Raw genomic sequence first — 21,425 nt, forward strand, 5'->3', positions numbered from 1 at the left:
AGTTCCCTAGCGCTAGAGTCTGCTAATTTATACTGCATTATAAATGGTATAATTTCGTCAGCAATGTACATTTTTTCATAACTGTGCTTATTCCTTGACTAATGTAACTTCAGGAGTCCCTCAAGGCTGAGTCCTAGGGCCTTTATTTTCTTTAATTTTACATTAATGATGGGCCAAATTTCATTTCCTCAAAAGTAACACTATTCACTGATTATTGCTTTCTTTTACAGAAAAATGGCTTCTACCGACGATCACGTTATCCTGTAAAATTAGCAAAGTTAGCTAAGGAACAGCCTACACCCGAAGCTGACAGACCGCCAGCCTTTATAATAAAATGTTCCTCCCAAACATAAACTACATCCTAAGAAAATACCACTCAATATTATCAAGTAACGAGCGTCTGAGGAAAGCGTTGCCAGATGTACCAAAAGTTACCTATCACCGCAACAGGAACTTTAAAGACATGTCAGTGTACGCAAAAGTCAGCCAAGAGCATTCCCCCGTAATAAAAGCATGTTGTCGCCACAGGTCCAAAACCTGCAGGAAACCTTCAAAGTTACATTAAAATTAAAAGCACCGCAAATAGTTATCCACGCAAAACCAAATCTAGCTTCACTTGTACAAGTTCGGATGTAATTTATATGCTTGAATGTTCTTTCAGTAAGCAACAATATATCGTTGAAGTGGGGCAATCAATGAATGTCAGATTAAACGGACATCGCGAGGACACAACTAAACAGCTTTTCAAAACCCTCGACGAGCATTTCAACCAACCAGGTCGCAACATTGATGAACTTAAACTCTACATCTTACAGTAAAATTTCCGTTCTGAATGAGAAAGAAAATACAGAGAATCATACCTTATCCATAAGTTCAAGGCATTGCAACCAACAGGCATAAACATCTCAAAGGGAGCTTTAGAACTATTCGCTATGCTAAATTTCAAATGATAGACAACAACACTTAGTTTGGTTTCTTATTTTTTAATTTTTTTTCTCTTTGTTTCTTCTTTTTATTCTTCTGCCCGTCTTTCTTTTTCCTTTTTATTTATTTATACCATTTGAGTATTCTCTTTTCTATTTTTTTTCACGAGCACCGGCTTCTCCCGTTCCTTCTCTTTCAGGGACACGATATAGCCCACGACCATCAGCGAAACAGGTAATAGAGGGCTGCTGGGCACGCCGTTGACGCGCCGGCTGACACACGGCCGTGTCCCTGGCCATATGCACAGCACTCCTTTATTCTCAATTCCACACCCTCGCCGTTAGCACACCTTCACTCGTTCCTGCGCTCCCCCACCTTACGGCCTCTCTCCTTTAGAAGAACCTTGCCTATATACTCTGTAGCGAGGAAAGCAGATGTCACCTTGAAGAAGACAAGTCCACTTGTCGAAACGTTGGCTCCTGCTTTCACTTTGTTCTCGTTTTGCTCATCGTCTTGAATTTCCATCTCCCGGCTTCCCTGTGTTTTCCATAGATAACGAAAAGCCATGTCATTCAGTAGAGATACCAGTAGTCATATGGGCATTGCGTAATCAAGGAGTACAGAACGCTTGCATAAATACCTTGGAAAATATTTACAGAGGTGCTACAGCTACCTTAATTCTACACAAGAAAAGCAAAAAGATATCTATAAAAAGAACAGGGTCAGACAGGGAGACACACTCTTTCTGATGCTATTCACTGCGTGCTTGGGAGAAGTATCAAAGCTATCGAACTGGGAAGGTTTCGGAGTAAGGATCGACGGCGAATATCTCAGTAACCTTCGGTTTGCCGATGTCATTGTTCAATTCAGCAACAATGCAGACGTGTTACAACAAATAATTGAGAACCTCAACAGAGAGAGTGTAACCATGGGGCTGAAGATTATTATGCACAAGACAAAGATAATGATGAAGAGCCGGGTAATAGCAAATAGAGTCAGGAACATCTTGGACTTCTGCCTACCAAAGAACCAGGCAGGATTCCGTGAAGGCTGCTCAACAATAGACCATATTCACACTATCAATCAGGTGACAGAGAACTGTTCGGAATATAACCAACCTTATATAGAGCGTTCATTGATTACGAGAAAGCGTTTGATTCAGTCGAAAGCTCAGCACTCATAGAGACATTACGGAATCAGGGTGTAGATGAGCCGTATATAAAAAACTGAAAAATATCTATAGCAGCTCCATAGCCACCGTAGTCCTCCATAAATAAAGCAACAAAATCCCATTGAATAAAGGCATCAGGCAGGGAGATACGATCTCTCCAATGCTATTCACAGCGTGTTTACAGGAGGTATTCAGAGACCTGGATTGGGAAGAGTTCGGAATAAGAGTTAATGGAGAATGCCTTAGTAACTTGCGATTTGCTGACGATATTGCCTTGTTTAGTAACTCAGGGGACCAACTGCAATGCATGGCTCACTGACCTGGAGAGGCAAAACAGAAGGGTGGGTCTAAAAATTAACCTGCAGAAAACTGAAGTAACGTTTAACGGTCTCGGAAGAGTACAGCAGTTCACGATAGGTAATGATGCACTGGAAGTGGTAAGGGAATACATCTACTTAGGGCAGGTAGTGACGGCGGATCCGGATCATGAGACTGAAATAACCAGAAGAATAAGAATGGGCTGGGGTGCGTTTGACAGGCATTCTCAGATCATGAACAGCAGTTAGCCATTATCCCTCAAGAGAAAAGTGTATAACACCTGTATCTTACCAGTGCTCACGTACGGGGCGGAAACCTGGAGGCTTACGAAAAGGGTTCTACTTAAATTGAGGACGACGCAACGAGCTATGGAAAGAAGAATGATGGGTGTAACGTTGAGGGATAAGAAAAGAACAGATTGGGTGAGGGAACAAACGGGAGTTCATGACATCTTAGTTAAAATCAAGAACAAGAAATGGGCATGGGTAGAACATGTAATGAGGAGGGAAGATAACCGATGGTCATCAAGGGTTAAGGACTGTATTCCAAGGGAAGAGAAGCGTAGCTGGGGGCGGCAGAAAATTAGGAGGGCGGATGAGGTTAAGAAGTTTGCAGGGACGACATGGCCTCAATTATTACATGACCGGTGTAATTGGAGAAGTATGGGAGAGGCCTTTGCCCTGCAGTAGGCGTAACCAGGCTGATGATGATGATGAGGCGGGAAAGGAACAAGAGTTCAGGATCGCCAGTCAGCCTTTAGAGTCTGTGAAGGAGTACGTTTACCAAGGTTAATTAATCACAGGGTACCTTGATCATGAGAAGGATATTCATAGAAGAATAAAAATGGTTTGGATCGTATACAGCAGACATTTTCAACTCCTGGCTGGAAGCTTACCATTCTCATTGAAAAGGAAGGTGTACAATCAGTGCATTTTACAAGTGCTGACATATGGGCCACGGACTTGGAGACTGACAAAGAGGCGTGGGAACAAGTTAAAGAGACGCTAAAGGCTAATACTAAGTCGACATGGACTGTTTAAATACCATCACAGAAACCTCGCAACGCTTGTTTCATGCCAAAAAGAGACTTAGTGTATGATAAATGTGCATCTGAAGGGTGCGAATGCATTTTCGAATGTTCCAATCTCCCGCGGAGTGGTGACGTTGCATACGTCATCACCACCCTTTGCTGCCTGCCGTCGGTGAGTAAAGCGGCACCCGACAGATGGCGGTACCGAGTCAAGACAGAAAGCATCCCGAGAGCACAGGCAGGCGAAGAAGGCAGAGCTGCCGCAGGACGAAGCAACCAGTAAATGGGAAATATACCGGAAGGAAACGTCTATGGTTCAAATACTGGTACAAGCAAAGTTAAAAGGTGAAAGTGAACGTTGGTTCTCAGAAATACGTGAGAAAAAGAAGGCCGCACCTAGAATATTTTGGAACCACATAAAGTTATTAGGCAGGAAGTCAACATCAATACAACAACATATCCTAGACGAAGATGAAAACAAACTGGAAGGAGAAGCGGCAATAAACTACATCCGAAAAATAACAGCCGAATCTTTCCAAGGCAACGACGAGGTTGTATTTGAAGAAAAAAAAAGCATGAAAGATACCCAGGTGTAAAAGGAGCTGGTGCTGACAAATTTCAACTAAGTGGAAGAAAGCCGAAGATAAAATTCCTAAGAGCACAAGCGCAGGGCTAGACGAGGTTCCCGTTAGGCTGATTATTGAACTAGGACCAATAAGTAAGGAAGCTCTGATGAAAGCAGTGCAAAAAACTTTAAAAGATAGACGAATACCCGACAGTTCGCGACAAGGTAGAATGAAATTAACTTATAAAGGTAAGGGGGAGAAAAATAGAATTCACTCGTTTAGACCGTTGACCATTGCATAAGTAATATACAGGCTAGCAATGCAGGCAACCTAATTAAAGCTTCAAGCATGAACAGATAATAATGGCATTTTGGGAGAACTTCAGAATGGCTTCAGAAGAGGTAAGCGTTTAGATTATAACTTATTTGTTCTTATTAAGTGTATTAAAATATCAAAAGTAGAAAGCAGACCTTTATATGTGGACTTTTTAGACATTAGAGTAGCCTATGACAACGTATACCGCAACATCTTGTGGCATATCCTGGAAGGGGAAGGCTTAGGTGAAGACTGCCTACAGCTTTTGAGAGAGATTCCCTTAGAAAATACCGTCTGCATCGAATGGGAAGTGATGAGGAGCGGGGAGAAAGTTCATATCAGCAAGGGACTGAGGCAGGGATGCCCTTTATCCCCACTGCTGTTTATGATGTACATGGTGAGGATGGAGACGGCGCTAGAAGGAAGTAATATTGTGTTTAATCTTTCATACAAACAGGCGGGTACAGTAGTTGAGCAGTAGCTTCCAGGTTTGTTTTATGCAGACGTCATTGTGTTGCTAGCTAACAAGCAAAGTGATTTTCAACGTCTGGCTAATAACTGTGGACAGGAATTCAACAATTTAGGTTTGAAACTTAGTGTTAGAAAGTCAGGTGTATTGTTATTCAATTAAAACAACGAACAGACAGTGGCGATACAGGGCCACGAAATACCTCGGGTACCAGGCCTGGTCTATACCGTGACGTCTGCCGCTATGTCGCTACGTGCGACCTTTGTCAACGACGCAAAAAGCCAACCACACTCCCTGCTGGTCGCCTTCAGCCACTTGATGTACCATCAGAAGCATTTTGCCGTGTAGGTGTTGATCTTCTAGGCCCTTTTCCTACATCTGATTCCCTCAACAAGTGGATAGCTGTAGCAACAGACTACGCCACCCGATATGCAATCACACGGGCTCTTCCGACAAGCTGTGCAAGCGATGTCGCCGACTTCCTCCTAGAGAACGTCATCCTTCACCGCGGCGCCCCTCGACAGCTCCTCACCCATCGAGGCCGCTACTTTCTTTCTAAAGTGGCCAATGGCATTCTACACTTGTGCGCGACTAAACACAAACTTGCTACTGCTTACCATCCACAAACGAACAACCTAAGCGAGCGCCTTAACCGCACCCTTACTGACATGCTGTCCATGCATGTCTCCACTGACCATCGCGACTGGGACGTAGCGCTGCCGTTGCTTACTTTCGCTCATAAAAGCCTCTCGCCATGATACTGCAGGCTTCTCTCCATTCTTCCTCTTGTTTGGCCGTGGCGCTACGCTACCTTTCGACACCGTTCTGCCTGCTAGTCTGAATTCCACATTCGAGTACGCCCGTGAAGCCATACTCAAAGCACAAGAAGCACGCCATATTGCCCGACGTCAACTTGTGGGGTCGCGGGACAATCAATGGCGCTTATATGACGCCCGCCATCGTGACGTCCACCACACACCGGGCGCCCTGGTTCTCCTTTGGTCGCCGTCGCGACGCGTTGGCCTCTCGGAGAAGTTACTTTCACGCTACTCTGGCAAGGCAAAATGGCAAGGAGTTGAGAAATTAAGCGATCTACTAAGGGAGAGAGCCAAGGCAGCAACCAAACTGCAAGCAAAAGCGAATAATAAAAAAGTTAACCGTCGTTTATGAGAATATTTATGGATCAACATCTTTTTATTTAGAAAGGAAGTAGAGAAAACGCCGCCGGAAGTGGAGAATTACTTGTTTTGAATGACGCTTCTACAGTTATCCGTCGAACCGCCTCACGTAGCCACTTCTCTGCTGTGCTTATGTGGGTGTTTTTCTAACCTTTCGCGGTGAGCGCAGAACGTCTAGAATCGCAGAGTCCTGCACTCTACGCGGTTGTATGGGACTGGCGGCCGCACAGCGTTACGCAATTCGCGGAACTGTCAAAACTGATCAACAAGGTGAAAATAACTGATATTCGAAACTATAACATGAGAAAGACTGAAGAAGGCGTAAAAAATGAACGCTGCCTGAAATCAGTAAAACAGAAACCTGGCATAGAACAAACCATGATGTATGCACTAAAAGATAAGAAGGATAATATCATCAGCAATCTCGAAGAGCACGAGGGCGCGGGATCGAATCCCGGCCACGGCGGCCGCATTTCGATGGGGGCGAAATGCGAAAACACCCGTGTACTTAGATTTAGGTGCACGTTAAAGAACCCGAGGTGGTCGAAATTTCCGGAGTCCTCCACTACGGCGTGCCTCATAATCTGAAAGTGGTTTTGGCACGTAAAACCCCTTAAAAAAAATCTCGAAGATATAGTAAAAGCAGCGGAAAATTTCTAAGCTGACCTGTATATAGTACCGAGAGGAGTCATGATACCTCACTTAGAAACAGAAGTGAAAAGGATACAGAAACTCTCCTACAACTAGCGATGAGGTCAGAAGGACCCTGCAAAACATGAAACGATGAAGAGCGGGAGGAGAAGGTAGAATAACAGTCGATTTAATCAAAGATGGAGGAGCCATAATGCTTGGAAAACTGGCGGCTCTTTATACGAAGTGTATATCGACTGCAAGGGTCCCAGAAAACTGGAAGAATGCAGACCTTATACTAATCCACAAAAAAGGAGACGTTAAAGAATTGAAAAATTACAGGACCATTAGCTTGCTCCCAGTATTATATAAAATATTCGCCAAAATAATCTCCAATAGAATAAGGGCAACACTAGATTTTGTCAACCAAGGGAACAGGCTGGCTTCAGGAAGAGATACTTTACAATGGATCACATCCATGTCATCAATCAGGTTGTCGTGAAATCTGCAGAGTACAATAAGCCTCTCTATGTGGCCTATATAGATTACGAAAATGCATTTGATTCAGTAGAGATACCAGCAGTCATAGAGGCACTACGTATTCAAGGAGTACAGAACGCTTACGTAAAAAGCTTGGAAAATATTGCTACATGTGTGTGGTATTTGCTTGTTTGAACGAGGTGCGTGGGCGCCATCACTCCAGACAAGAGGAGGAAGAACGAACTGGGCTCGCGCTGTGAATCTGACTGGTCTTCGCTGCTACCGTTGTTGTAAATATAAAATGTAAATAGTTTCTCGTCTTACTGACTCGTCCTTCGCGTAAGAATATCTACAGAGGTTCTACAGCTACCCTAATTCTGCACAAGAAAAGCAGGGAGATATCTATAGAGAAAGGGGTCAGACAGGGTGACACAATTTCTCCAAAGCTATTCACTGCGTGCTTAGAAGAATTCAAGCTATTAAACTGGGAAGGCTTAGGAGTAAAGATCGACGGCAAATATCTCAGAACGATGCAGGCGAGTTACAACAAATGATGGGAGACCTTTACAGCGAAAGTGTAAGAGTGGGGTAGAGTATTAATATGCAGAAGATGAAGATAATGATAAATAACCGGGCAAAGGAACAAGAGATCTGGATCGCCAGTCGGCCACTAGAGACTGTGAAGGAGTACGTTTACCTAGGTCAATTAATCACAGAGAACGCTGATCATGAGGAGGAAATTCACAGAAGAATAAAAATAAGTTGGATCGCATACGGCAGGCATTGCCAGCTCCTGACTGGAAGCTTACCATTATTGAAAAGTAAGGTGTGCATGCAATCAGTGCATTTTGCCAGTGCTGACATATGGGACAGAGACTTGAGAGCAAGTTAAGATCCGCGCAATGAGCGATCGAACGAAGATTGCTAGGCATAACGTTAAGAGAGAGAAAGAGAGCGGTTTGGATCAGAGAGCGAACGGGTATAGAAGATATTCTAATTGACATCAAGAGGAAAAAATGTAGCTGGGCAGGTCATGTAATGCGCCGGTTAGATAACCGTTGGACCATTAGGGTTACAGAATGGGCACCAAGATAAGGAAAACGCATCGAGGACGACAAAACACTAGGTGGAGCGATGAAATTAGGAAATTCGCAGGCGCTCGTTGGAATCGGTTGGCGCAGGACAGGGGTAATTGGAGATCGCAGGGGGAGGCCTTCGTCCTGCAGTGGACATAAAACAGGCTGCTGCTGATGATGATGATGATGGTGGTGGTGGTGGTGATGATGATGATGATGTAGGTGGTGGGCCCCCCTCGAAAAAAAATCCTGGGTACGTGCCTGTTTCCAGGACTTACTTTTGGAAATGCGGTTGTTTGCTATAAATCAGGGGTACAATCAGGACTCGACGGGAATCAAAGGTCAGTGGGTCGCCTCGCATTCGGCGCTCACGGGAAGATTACAAATGAAGCTGTGCAAGGCGGTATGGGCTGGACTAGTTTTGAAGTGACGGAAGCTCGCAGTGAAATTGAGTATGAAGAACGGCTCAGGAATATGGAAGAAAGTAAATGGACCGGGAGAGTGTTCAGGTATCTGTACAGGAAAAACATTGATTCACAGTGGAGGAAAAGAAGTAGGAAGCTTACCAGCTGGTGTATGGCCTGTAGAGTGGGCAACACAGCAACAAAGAATGCCAAGCGGAAAGTCAGAGAGGCTGAAATAATCTCATGGGTGGCGCCAATGGAAAAGAAGCCTGCCATGAGTAACTACTTAAGAGGAAAAAATGAAATCAGGAAAGAAACAATTTATGATAACTCAAAGGGAAGCTCATTACTTTTTGAAGCGAGATCGGGATGCCTTAGAACACGCACCCATAAAGCGAGATACAAGACGGAAGAAGAAGCATGTGCTTGCTGCGGTAAAGCGAGGGAAACTATGGAACAAGTTTTATTAGAATGTGAAGACCTCTACCCAGTGGTCGATTTAGGCGCCACTGGCCTCCTTGAAGCCCTTGAGTTCAGCGAGGGCGGGGGAAAAGTAAACATGTGCGCAACAGGCATTAGTGAGAGCGATTGGAGCATTGGTGGAAGAAAAGTAGGGAAACGACAAAAAACGGAGACGTACAAAAACGCAGTTCGCAATAAGGGATCAGAAAATTGGGTTGTGGGAGTTCATCGTGTTCTCTTTCATTTTTTTATTTTTTGAACCTTGGTAGCACATCAGGCAGTGTAATGGCAAGAGCTTAATGGCGCAACCCACCGCCCCGTTCCAAAGGGGACGCTCATAGCATCCATCCACCCATCCATCCATCTATCCAGAGCGGTGGATTCGCCGCTGCAGCTGCTCTTTGGTCAAGTGTCGTGGACCGCTCGGAAATTCCGCGACATCACATGAATGGTGAATTCTCTGCTACTTGCAGCAAACGCTGCAAAACCACCGCAGCACTACGCGATCAGGAAAGTGCTGAAATGCGAAAGTGGGGTATCGCAAATTCCAACGGAAACGAAACCTTTCGACCACGCGTGTCATTGTCAACGGCAATTTCAGTGAGTTTCTTTCTAAAAATGAAATAGAACTGGACAAGTAGCATTTTATTTCATCTTATAATACAATAACAGGACGTTGCTTGCAATAAGTAGCTGAGTACTAGTGACAGAATTTAACTAAGGAGTGCTTTCGTCATCGGGCAAGTGCTTGAATGTCCCGTCGGAGTCTCTAATCATGTCCTGCATTTGCCTTAATTTCTCTATTATTAAGGCTGTGTTCGCGTTAATATTGACGCCTTACAGATTCCCGAGCACTAATCTTTCACTTTAGCTTGACATAGCATTTGTCTTTAGTGTCCCCTTAAGGACCGCGCAAAGAGCGGTAGAACGAATATTGCTAGGCATAACGTTAAGAGACAGAAAGAGAGCGGTTTGGACCAGAGGGCAAAGCAGTATAGACGATATTCTAATTGACATCAAGAGAAAGAAGTGGAGCTGGGCAGGTCATGTAGTGCGCTGGTTAGATAATAGTTGGACCATTAGGGTTACAGAAATGAGTACCAAGAGAAGGGAAGCGCAGTCGAGGACGGCAGAAGACTAGGCTGAGCGATGCAATTAAGAAATTCGTGGGCGCTAGTTGGAATCGGTTGGCCCAGGGCAGGGGTAATTGGAGATCGCAGAGAGAGGCCTTCGTCCTGCAGTGGACATAAAACAGGCCTATGATTACGATGATGATGAAGATTACTGCAGCCTTAATCAGGCTATTGCAGGAGTGGGATGAAGAACATAGAAACATTTATAAACAAGCTTGCACGAATCGTTTCAGTGGCAGTGAACGGGTATATTGCCCAGTAATAAATTCCAGACTTCAATTGTTGATGAAAAAAAAACTATGTAAAGGTACCACTGCAGGCAAGAAAGGCGGAGATATTTATAGCATGGTGAGTACTCGTAAACGAGGGTTTTGAAAAAGTCAAATAGCTATCTATAGAAAGGAAAGGCGAGTAGTATTTATTGACGTGCGAAGGAATTTTAGGCATTCAAGTATACGACTCCCTGCAAGAGGAGCGAGGCCACGTAGGGGAAGAGAGCTTCAATCAAAAATGTGCCGTGGCCGCTAAGGTCATTCTTTCAACTCGTGTCTCTTGGGTTGCTCCCGCGCTGACTGGCTGACCGGACCATTATTCTGGAACCACAAATACACGCTGCCTAAAGCCTATTTCATATGATGCGATTTTCATTGCACCGGAAGTGCGATTTCGGTCGCATGCGATGGAAATGACCGTCTGCGACCATCCGGTTGGTCGCACGGATCGATGCGACTTTCCGTCTTAATTGCGCCGAGATCTATTCCACTTTGGGATCTGCCGCTCAACGAGTCCCGAACAGTGCAACTAATTGAGTGGCGTCGAGCATGAGCACCGCGACACGCGAACACGGCACGTGAAAGTATTCGCTTCTGCGATTTCTAAGCCTTGGCTGACACGCTACGTCGCTAATCAGCCGATGCTCCTTTTTTTTTACCTTGGCTACTGGGGCTGACACTAAGTACTTTGGCGTGCGTACTTTCGGTTATTTACGCTTACTGCTAGTTGTAACTACTAAGAGGTGTCCCTCGCGGGGAGAAATATTCTTCGGACGTCGTCCCAATTTTCTTGTTTGTTGACTACAAGCTACTCGCGAGAGACGAAAGCGCCACAGTTGTAGCGTGGTGTGCTTTTACGGACAGAACAATTTAACGAATATGCAACTACAGTCAAATACTGTGTCGATGGCATGACAGCATATATTGTCCGACGTCTCAACCTCACGCTATATACGCGAATATTCGTTTACAGTTCGTGCCAGATTTCACGCGGATTTTTTTCAGGTTTACGTTACTTCCCCTGCGAGACGCGATTGCTTGCCAAGCTCACAAGGTGAACGTGCAAACTATGTAGAGCAATGAATTTTCGACGTTACCATATATAACGATTTCACTAAAAATGAACAGCATCGTAAATTTTTTTTCGTGGTGTTAATGAACGATAAGGATAATTTAAAAAGATTTATCTCTTTTTTCTGTTGTATCGTTTCTATTTCAGAACGGAAAGCAAAAAAAACTTTCAATATATTGTGAACATTGTATCCTTACTGCACCCTCGCTTTAAACGGTAATTGCATATTGCATTTACTTCAGTGCACTGAATTTTCGTTTATCACAGCATTCAAAGAAACCACTTGAGTATGAACATTCCTGTCTTTCCTTGCTTCTTTCTCTACCTCCTGTAAAACGCGTGTAACGATGTTGAAAGCAGAAAAACACCTTATTCTTGTAAACAGCAGATAATACATTAAGCAAAAGCAAGTAAACAGCATGCACTGAAGTCGGCTGGTCGCATTCCCTAGCGAATGATAACATCTTTCCAAGTGCGTATGGTTCTTGCACGTCCACAACTAATAAACAGTGCAGACGTATCACGACGCATACGCCGTAAGCGATAAGACAGAGACAAAGCTGCTAATGAGTTCGTAATTACGTGTATTACTTCATGAACTCATTAAAGAATAACCTGTCATTACTGCCTATATAAAATAAATATCATACAGCCTGCAAGATATACGAAGACAGCATGGCATTTCTGTATCTGAATCTTCTTTTCGTAAGATTGCGACATGCAGCTGCTTACTGATGAGTAAACCGATGTCTGCGTAGAGGGGTTTCTCGTCTGGGTCTGTGAACGACAGTAGCGATAGTGCGACTGTGTTTTCATGCATACGGCGAGTTATGAACGCTAGGCGAAGTTTCCGGCAAGGCATCAATTTGGTCATCAATTTGGACATCAATAATAGCTTATTCGGCGAGGTTAAGCCGTGCTCGAAGTGAAAAAGGGGTTCCTATCAATGTATACGCAGAGGGTAGCTCACGTTTACCGGATGGCCATGTTGAATGACACCGGAGTCGCTCGGAAAGAAGCGGGAGAGCCCCATTGCCGCTTAAGCCTCTCTTTATCTGCAACTAATAGAGCCAAAGACGAGATTCTGCTACACTGCGTTATAACTGCGTGTGAAAGGTGAAAAGATTTAGCGTTCACAATCATAACACTTAGAAGTCAAGTTTTTGTCCTTGAATTGCGATTTTCGGCCACTGTTTGACAGAGCTTGACTTGCCTTTTTCTTATTTCCCTCACGCAGGTTATTATCGAGACTCGCACGGAAAGTACGATGGCTTGTTCCAGCTGCTGGGAAGCTTCCAACTGTTTGTCTCTTTCCTATGGCTGCTGTCATGTGTCTTCGAAAAGTTCAAGCACTCGAGAGACGCTCCAAAAGAACAGCCGGACGACGCCGTGTGAATTGTGTCTTAAGCAGCTGTAAGACGTTGGGGCCAATCTGAGGCCACCTGCAAATGAAGTCCGACTGGACGCTCCCAAACAGGCTTTGTCGAATGAAAACAAACAAGCTGACCATCTCCCGGCTTATTTCGTGCACTGATCGAAGCCATTTGCGGGTTGGGAGTTTCGTTAGACGAGCACAAAGATGACCCAGCCGTCGTGCGCGACATATATATATATATATATATATATATATATATATATATATATATATATATATATATATATATATATATATATATATATATATATACACACACATATCATTCATTGCCGCACCTTTATCTGGTTTATATACGCTGGCGCTCCTCGGTACCACTCAGTTGCTTCGGAGCAGGAATGAGGCGCTGATTCTGGAATTAGGAGGAAACAAAATGCACATGCGTAAATGTACTAACTGTATGACATGAAATACAGTGCGTATGCGTGGAAGGTGCGTCACTCTTGCATACGTTGATGACGCTGAGAATTGGCCCGTATTTCTGTGCTGAAACAGAGTACTTAAGTAAACATATATTAAAATGATGGCGATATCTTACAGCACCCGATGCAAAAAGCCAATCAAATACTATTGTCAGTCGCTGTTGCACTCAGCGTGTGTTTGCGAGTGCTAATAGTGTATTTTGATTAGTTCTAATTTTTAAATGAAGAAATTATTTGAGGCAATATTGCGCCTAATAAGCTCGTGGCGCACTTTCCAGAGAATGGTTTCCTATAGCAGGGCAGCTAAAGGGGCCAGGGGCCTTTAACCACTGGTGCGCCACTCACGCGCTCACTGGTGGCGACGTTTCGAAGTGCGCACGGGAAAAGAAGCAGCCGCGCGCCGTTAGTTTTCTGCGTCGGTGATCGTGCTTCGCTGTTTGATTCACGTTTTCAGAGCAAAATAAGCAACATCATTTGCATGTGTGTGGCGGCCAAAGCTTCAAGGAACGTCTAAAAAGAATTGTGGCACGGTGGGGGTGCTCAAATACTGGAAGGAATGAGCCGGCTCTGCCGTCCTAATCATTTCCCGCAAAGCCTGCTCAGCCGGAGCAACGCTAGCAATGGATCGCGGCCGTTCGGCGGGAAATTTTTTGTTCTCATGTTTTCTTTCGTCGGTGGCTTTTGACGCAATAGTTCAGCGGGAACCCGGAAGGTGGAGAAAAGTAATTAATAAATGGAAAATCAGACATCCACCCGCTCGTAGCACGTGCTACAAAGCAAACCCATACGGGTTCCTCGAAAGAAAAGCTTCGCAGTTGAAGAAAAACTCGTCCTGGTCCGGGACTTGAACCCAGGACCACCGCCTTTCCGGGGCAGCCGCTCTACCATCTGAGCTATCCAGGCGGCTAGCAGATGGTAGGGCGAAGTCGAATACGTCAACAACTTGAAGCAAAGGCAAGAGCTTGACGTAATAGTTCTGCGGAAACCCGCAAGGTGGAGAGAAGTGATTAATAAAGGGAAAATCAGACATCCACCCTTAGGTGGTTTTTGCACTCGACCATGTTGATCACAAGCGACCAAGTTCAGCATGTTGTTTAAAGTTCTGAATGCCGCTTGACGCTTCGACCATATGCCGCTTGTTTACCGTGTGGCGCTAGCTAGGCAGCACGACTGCACGAGTGCATGTATTGTATGTTGAAGCTACTGAAGCGCCCAAAACTGAAACTGTTGGCTTAATGTGGCCCGACAACTCCTCTCACCTGCTGTCAGGCACTTCATGTTCTTGTATCTATTTTATGCGTGGCTTCGCGCATATTCAGCTGTCTGCTAGTTGCTTCATACAGGACTCTTAATTATATTTGGGTGCTATATTTTCACCCGGGAATATAGCACTTTGGGAAGAGCCCGAATGGCGAGACTAGAATTGAAATAGACTTCACACTCTGCGCTAACCCTGGCATCATACAAGATGTGGACGTGCTTGGCAAGGTGCGCTGCAGTGACCATAGGATTGTAAGATCTCGAATTAGCCTAGACTTTAGGGGGGGAGCGGGAGAAACTGGCACATAAAAATCCGATCAATCAGTTAGCTGTAAGACGGAAAATAGAGGAATTTCGTATCAAGCTACAGAACAGGCATTCGGCTTTAACTCAGGAAGAGGACCTTAGTGTTGAAGCAATTACCTTAAATTTTATGGGCATCATTAAGGAGTGTGGAATAGAAGTCGGTGGTACATAAGTTAGACATGATAACGGTAAGCTAACGCAGACGCTAACAGCTAACAGCTAACAGCAGACGAAAGATCTGATTAGTAAATGCCAATGTGTGAAGGCCTCTAACCCTACAGCTAGAATAGAACTGGCTGAACTTTCCAAATTATTCAACAAGCGTAAGATAGCAAACATAAGGAAGTATAATACAGATAGAATTGAGCATTCCCTCAGCTACGAGCAGGCGACCTACATACGCAATAGCAGAAGCTCGGGAGCACCGGCACGCCGCAGGGATCGGTCATTTCACCGATGCGGTTCAACTTGGTAATGATCGGAGTGGCCGAAAAGCTCGGGCACATCGATGACGTCAGGCACACCATCTACGCGGACGATATTACGCTATGGGTGACCGGTGGCAGCGACGCCCACATCGAGGGCGCGCTGCAAGCCGCCATCGACGCAATAGAAGACCAGCTGGACGGCACCGGACTGCGATGTTCGCCGAGCAAATCGGAGCTTCTCATACTCCCACCTACCAAAAACAGCAGAGGCAAGACCAGACAACGCGAAAACGAAAAAATCAGAATCGTCACCAAATCCGGCAACGTGGTTCCCGAGGTCGGCAAAATTAGGATCCTAGGCATGGTCATCGAAAAGCACGGAAGAAACGGCGAAACCATCACCCGTCTCAAGGCAAAAGCAGCCAACGCGATTCGACTCCTCAAACGAGTCACTTCCCGAAAGGCTGGCATGAGAGAGGAGAGCCTAATTAGGCTCCTCCAATCCTTCGTCATCAGCCACGTCGCGTACGTTGCAGCCTACCACAGATGGCTGCAACACGAACGAAACAAAATCAACGTGCTCATCAGAAAAGCGTACAAGACGGCGCTGGGCCTGTTCGAGTCCACGAGCACGACCCGCTTGTTACAACTCGGGATACAAAATACGCTCGAAGAAATAGCCGAAGCGCAACGGACCTTTAAACTGGAGCGGCTGTCCATGACCAAAGCCGGGAGAAAGATACTGGACGATCTGGGAATTAGACGCTCGAACGTGGTGGAGATGAAGCTCCCCGTCCCCGAAGAGGTCCGACGCAAGACCAGAGTCGACCCCGTACCGAGGAACATGAATCCCGAGTCCAACAAGGGAAGAAGAGCGGCGAGGGCCAAGGCTCTCATCGACCAGCATGCCAACGACGAACACGCGCGGTACGTGGGCGCGGCCGAATACCAACGGAACGCCTTCGCAGCAGTCGTCATAGAGGCGTCAACCTGCGCTACGAAGACGGCAGCGAGCGTGAGAAGCACCGGAGCGGAACAAGCGGAGGAGGTAGCCATCGCCCTGGCCATCGCCGACGCAGACTGCCACACGGTGCTCAGTGACTCAAGATAGGCGGTGCGAAACTTCGCCAAAGGCCAAATATGCAGGGAGGCTGAGCGCGTACTGCGAGCGGTAAAACTAGAAGAACGAAAAGTACGACTCAAGTGGTTCCCGGCGCATGCGGGCGACGCGTCGGAACGCAATGAGAACCATAATGAGACGGCACACGCAGCGGCGCGAGCGCTAACCAACCGCGCGCCGGCGACAGACCGTCCGACGTGGTTCGGAACCAAGGACCGCATGACGGATTACAATGAAATCACGAAGGCTTACCGCCTGGCTCGCAGGCCTCTCCCACCCCCGCACCCGAGACTGAGTAGAGCGGAGGCAGTAGTACTGAGACAGCAACAGACCAGATCGCTACCGAGCCCGAGACTGATGAATCGCATGTACCCCGAGACATATCCGACAGATATGTGCAGAGTCTGCCGGAGGGAGACCGCAGACTACACGCACATCTTGTGGGACTGCGTCAAATATTTATAAGAAGCAAAATCAAGAACGCTCCCACCGCGGCTCGAGACAGCCGCGAAGAGCTACGACCGAGACGATCAGCTCTGGGCCGTCCAGCAGGTCCTCGAGGCGCTCGAAAGGCATGGACCCAGCGAGCCGGCAACGGCGAGCGGGGACCCGCGCCGAGTAAGGCGACTTAGAGGATGACGTAGGCCCTCGTCGGGGCGCGCGAGCGCCCAACTGCAGGCATAAATAAAGTTGCCACCAATCCAATCCAATCAGGAACGGAGAAAGCCTAAAAGCAGTGAAGAAGAAACTAGGAATAGGCAAGAATCAGATGTATGCGCTAAGAGACAACGCCAGCAATATCATTACTAGTATGGATAACATAGTTCAAGTGACTGAGGAGTTCTATCGACATTTATACAGTACCAGTCGCACCCACGACGATAACGGAAGAAGAAATAGTCTAGAGGAATTTGACATCCCACAAGTAACGCCCGAAGAAGTAAAGAAAGCCTTGGAAGCTATGCAAAGGGGGAAAGCAGCTGGGGAGGATCAGGTTACAGCAGATTGTTGAAGGATGGTGGGCAGAGTCTTCTAGAAAAACTGCCCACCCTGTATACGCAACGCCTCATGACCTCGAGCTCACGGGAATCCTGGAAGAACACCAACCTAAACCTCATACATAAGAAAGGGGACGCCAAAGACTTGAAGAATTATAGACCCATCAGCCCACTGTCCGTTGCCTACAGAGTACTTACTAAGGTAATCGCGAATAGAATCAGGAACACCTTAGATTTCTGTCAACCAAAGGTCGAGGCACAATTTCGTAAAGGCTACTCAATATTACACCACATTCACACTGTCAATCAGGCCACAGAGAAATCGGCTGAATATAACCAACCCTGATATATAGCTTTCATTGATTACGAGAAAGCATTTTATTCAGTCAAAACCTCAGCAGTGATGCGGGCATTATGGCATCAGGGTGTAGACGAGGAGTATGTAAAAGTACTGAAAGATATTTATAACGGCTCCACAGCCACCGTAGCCCTCCATAAAGAAAGCTACAAAATCCCAATAAAGTTGGGCGTCATGCAGGAATGCTATACGCAGCGTGTTTACAGGAGGTATTCAGAGACCTGAATTGGGAAGAATCGGGGATAAGAGTTAATGGAGAATACCTTAGTAACTTGCGATTCGCTGATGATATTGCCTTGCTTATTAACTCAGGGGACCAATCGCAATGCATGCTCACTGGCCGAGACAGGCAAAGTAGAATGGTGCGTCTAAACATTAACCTGCAGAAAACTAAAGTCACGTTTAACGGTCTCGGAAGAGAACAGCAGTTTATGATAGGTAGCGAGGTTCTGAAAGTGGTAAGGGAATACATCTACTTAGGGCAGGTAGTGACCGCCGATCCGGATCATGAGACTGAAATAGCCAGAATAATTTAAATGGGCTTGGGTGCGTTTGGCAGGCATTCTCAGATCATGAACAGCAGGTCGCCATTATCCCTCAAGAGAAGAGTGTATAACAGCTGTGTCTTACCAGTACTCACCTACGGAGCACAAACCTGGAGGCTTACGAAAAGTGTTCTACTTAAATTGAGGACGACGCAACGAGCTATGGAAGAAAGGTGGGTCTTACTTTAAGGGGGGATAAGAAGAGAGCATATTGAGTGAGGGAACAAACACGAGTTAATGGCATCTTAGGGGAAATAAAAAAAAAATGGGCGTGGGCAGGGCCTCTAATGAGGAGGGAAGATAACCAATGGTCATTAAAGGTTACGGACTCAATTCCAAGAGAAGGGAAGCGTAGCAGGGGGTGGCAGAAAGTTAGGTGGGCGGATGAGACTAAGAAGTTTGCAGGGACAACATGGCAAAAATTAGCACATGGCCGGGGTAGTTGGAGAAGTATGGGACAGGCCTTTGCCCTGCAGTGGGCGTAGCCAGGCTGCTGCTGGTGATGCTGACTATATTTTCACATTGCCAGTTTGTAAAGAGCCTAAATCACGCTGTGCCTTTTTGTAATGATAACAGGCAAGTGCTTCTTTAACAGCTTTATTATTTTCGCCTGAGGACACCTTGGGTATCGTGATTTTTTGGGAAACGTGTTGACGAAAATAGGTAGTTGAGGGCGAGAATTGCTAATAGTTGCTGCATATGCTATTTGTGTTCCAGTTTTGCTGAAAAATTCGCCCCACGTTTGGGTTGTTTTTACACCTCGATGCTGTCTGAGCAGACTTACCACATCGAGCGATATGTTTGTTTCACAACATCGTCTCTGTTTGCATGTGCATGTTGTACTGAACAGAATTCTTTCTTATTATGCTTAAACCCAGCCTTGCCGCGAGCGCCCATCGATTCCGGCTGGGGCTGCTCTGCCTTTAAATATATCATTTGGCATATCTCTCTAGCACCATTCGAAAAAAAAAACTACCTAAAAGTTGGTCATAGCCTTGGACGTTTCCAAGCAGCTCTTTAAGGGAATTTAGGACTGCGGAAACAGCAGCTGGAACGGCAGTTCAGCGGCGCATGCAGCAGAATTGCGTCGACGGTACAACGCTAACTCGCTGTCTTGTTAACCCGTGCGTTAGGAGACTTCGTTGAATAGTGTACGCACTTCCATCAATAAATTCGCAATAACACCTGTTGAGATGGCTTTGACGGCACTTATTTGGCAATATCACATGCATTCATCGGCATAGAGATCACTACGAGAAGGGCAGACATCTCTCCGTACGGATTTATTTGAGATAAAAATCTGCACTAACGATGTGCGCCTATTTGTGAGGTAGAGAAGCAGTGTTGTGGTAAGGGTAGAATAAAAAAGAGCGATCGAGACATCGCATTACTTAACAAAACTGAGCGGCTAGTGAACATGAGCCCCACTTCGTGCAACTGTGGTTTATTGTGTTTGTCTGCGGGACGCACGTATTTGGACCAGGCTTTCCCAAGCAGCTGTAGCATCGTGTTCATGTCCGCTCACACAGCGTTCAGCATCTTTCCTGCAGCTGTCACCGCAGAAAAAGCGGTCTGGAATCCGAACAGAGGAGAAATCGGAGCCGCGAACTTAAGCCATCCTTGCTGCAGAGGGTTGTCGCCTGCTACTGCTCCCAAACGTACCTTTGAAAGCGCCCGCTAGGTGACTATCAGCGGCTATCACTGGGCGTATAGCAGTAGCGTTTCTTTGCCTTCAAACGTTACCTTTCCCTCAACCCCCTGCTTTGCACGGGAACTGCGAACGAAGAGTAACAAGGCTGTTTTCCCTCGTTTTGCGACTATGTCGGTTCTACCCATTCTCTGCCTCATCTTTCTTTCCTTTATACCATTCTATCTAGGTTTCCTCTGGACTTTCACGTTAGTAGAAAGGAAAGCACTGAAATGTCTGCAATGCTTTTGCCGAGGATCACGGATTATTACAGCTGTTAAAAAGATAACATGGCGACGCCCAGGTAGCTCCAGAGGGCATTGTGCACACTCGCCGCGGTGCAACGGCCCAAACTAGTTTCTCACGTCGCCTTTTCTCTCTGCTGCGGTCCTCCCATGTATACACACGCTCTGAACCACCTTTCAACGTGGTGTGCCAGACAGCAGCAGTGGAAAAGTAGAGGCAGAGAAAGCATCGCTTTAATGTTAGACGTTTGTTCCGCCAGCGAAATTTCGGTCCCCTTCTGTGTCTTTAATAGTCGCTCTATAACAGCTCTGGACCAGACCAAACTGGTTTTGTGTCGACAACTAATTGATTCGCTGGTGTTCCTTTTCTGGGGTCGTCATACACGTTATGCACCGTTTCAATGATCGCTGGAAAGCGGCATATGTTAGGAGCTCCTCTAAAGAAAATGAGATTGAGCCTTCGCTATTTTTTCTGTGTAGAAGGGCTTGTTTAATTCAAGGAACTGTCCTCCGAGTTACATTGTTCTAGTGAAGCGCACATGCGCAATTATTTTTTCCCGCTTGTGTGTATGTTAGTGTCCTTATGTCTCTAGTATTCTCTACTTGATTGCGTGTAAACGTTACCGCAGATCTTCTTTTACGAGTATCGTTAAATAAAGCGCTGAGCCCATACATAGTCCATGTTGCAAATTTAAAAGGATCTGTCAGGTCGAACAGCGTGCTGAGGCGGGCAACGTGCTCTGCCTTATTGGCTGACACTGACGCACCACCGAAGACACGAACTGTGGGCTACCTTTATTTGTCAGGCGGCGCAGCGATCGGCTCAGTCGTTAGCGCCCCCGTGTCAGTTCCGTGAAACACCGAGGCGGCCATTTCTGCGGAAGCATCCTTTTGCGCATTCGTTTGAAACGAGTCGGTCGTTCTAAATTCTGGTTCTAAGGCAATGGAAAACATCGAGGCCCATCTTCGACCACCGATGCTTCAGAAAGGACGTCAATTTTCGAATACAACCATGTATATCATGTCAACAAAGTAAACAGCACGGGCATCACAGCGAATTGCATAAATTTAATTAACTAAATTTTGTGGTTTTGCGTGCCAAGACCACAATATGATTTTGA

The 21,425-nt window shown here is 46.0% G+C and overlaps 2 protein-coding genes across 6 annotated transcripts in view; both read left to right on the forward strand.

Moving 5' to 3' along the window:
• Positions 1-13,011, forward strand: part of LOC139056419 (monocarboxylate transporter 9-like) — a 266,111-nt gene extending 253,100 nt beyond the window's left edge. For 4 of the 5 annotated variants that reach the window (XM_070534641.1, XM_070534635.1, XM_070534636.1 and 1 more), the window contains one exon: positions 12,738-13,011. In XM_070534641.1, the coding sequence (XP_070390742.1) occupies positions 12,738-12,895 (158 nt within the window). In that variant the 3' untranslated portion in view covers positions 12,896-13,011. The remainder of the gene's footprint in view (positions 1-12,737) is intronic. The other variant, XM_070534637.1, reaches the window with a different exon arrangement.
• A 155-nt stretch (positions 13,012-13,166) lies between these two features.
• On the forward strand, positions 13,167-20,978 carry LOC139056420 (uncharacterized). Its single transcript, XM_070534642.1, has one exon. The coding sequence runs from the start codon at positions 15,380-15,382 to the stop codon at positions 16,460-16,462; it is 1,083 nt and encodes a 360-aa protein (XP_070390743.1). The 5' UTR covers positions 13,167-15,379; the 3' UTR covers positions 16,463-20,978.
• Positions 20,979-21,425: the final 447 nt, after the last annotated feature.

Source organism: Dermacentor albipictus, chromosome 2 (assembly GCF_038994185.2).
Source record: "Dermacentor albipictus isolate Rhodes 1998 colony chromosome 2, USDA_Dalb.pri_finalv2, whole genome shotgun sequence".
Taxonomy (NCBI): Eukaryota; Metazoa; Arthropoda; class Arachnida; order Ixodida; family Ixodidae; genus Dermacentor; species Dermacentor albipictus.

Bases quoted from the DNA above. Each gene is read 5' to 3' on its own strand.
- LOC139056420 (XM_070534642.1), top strand. From the start codon at position 15,380: ATGCGGTTCAACTTGGTAATGATCGGAGTGGCCGAAAAGCTCGGGCAC.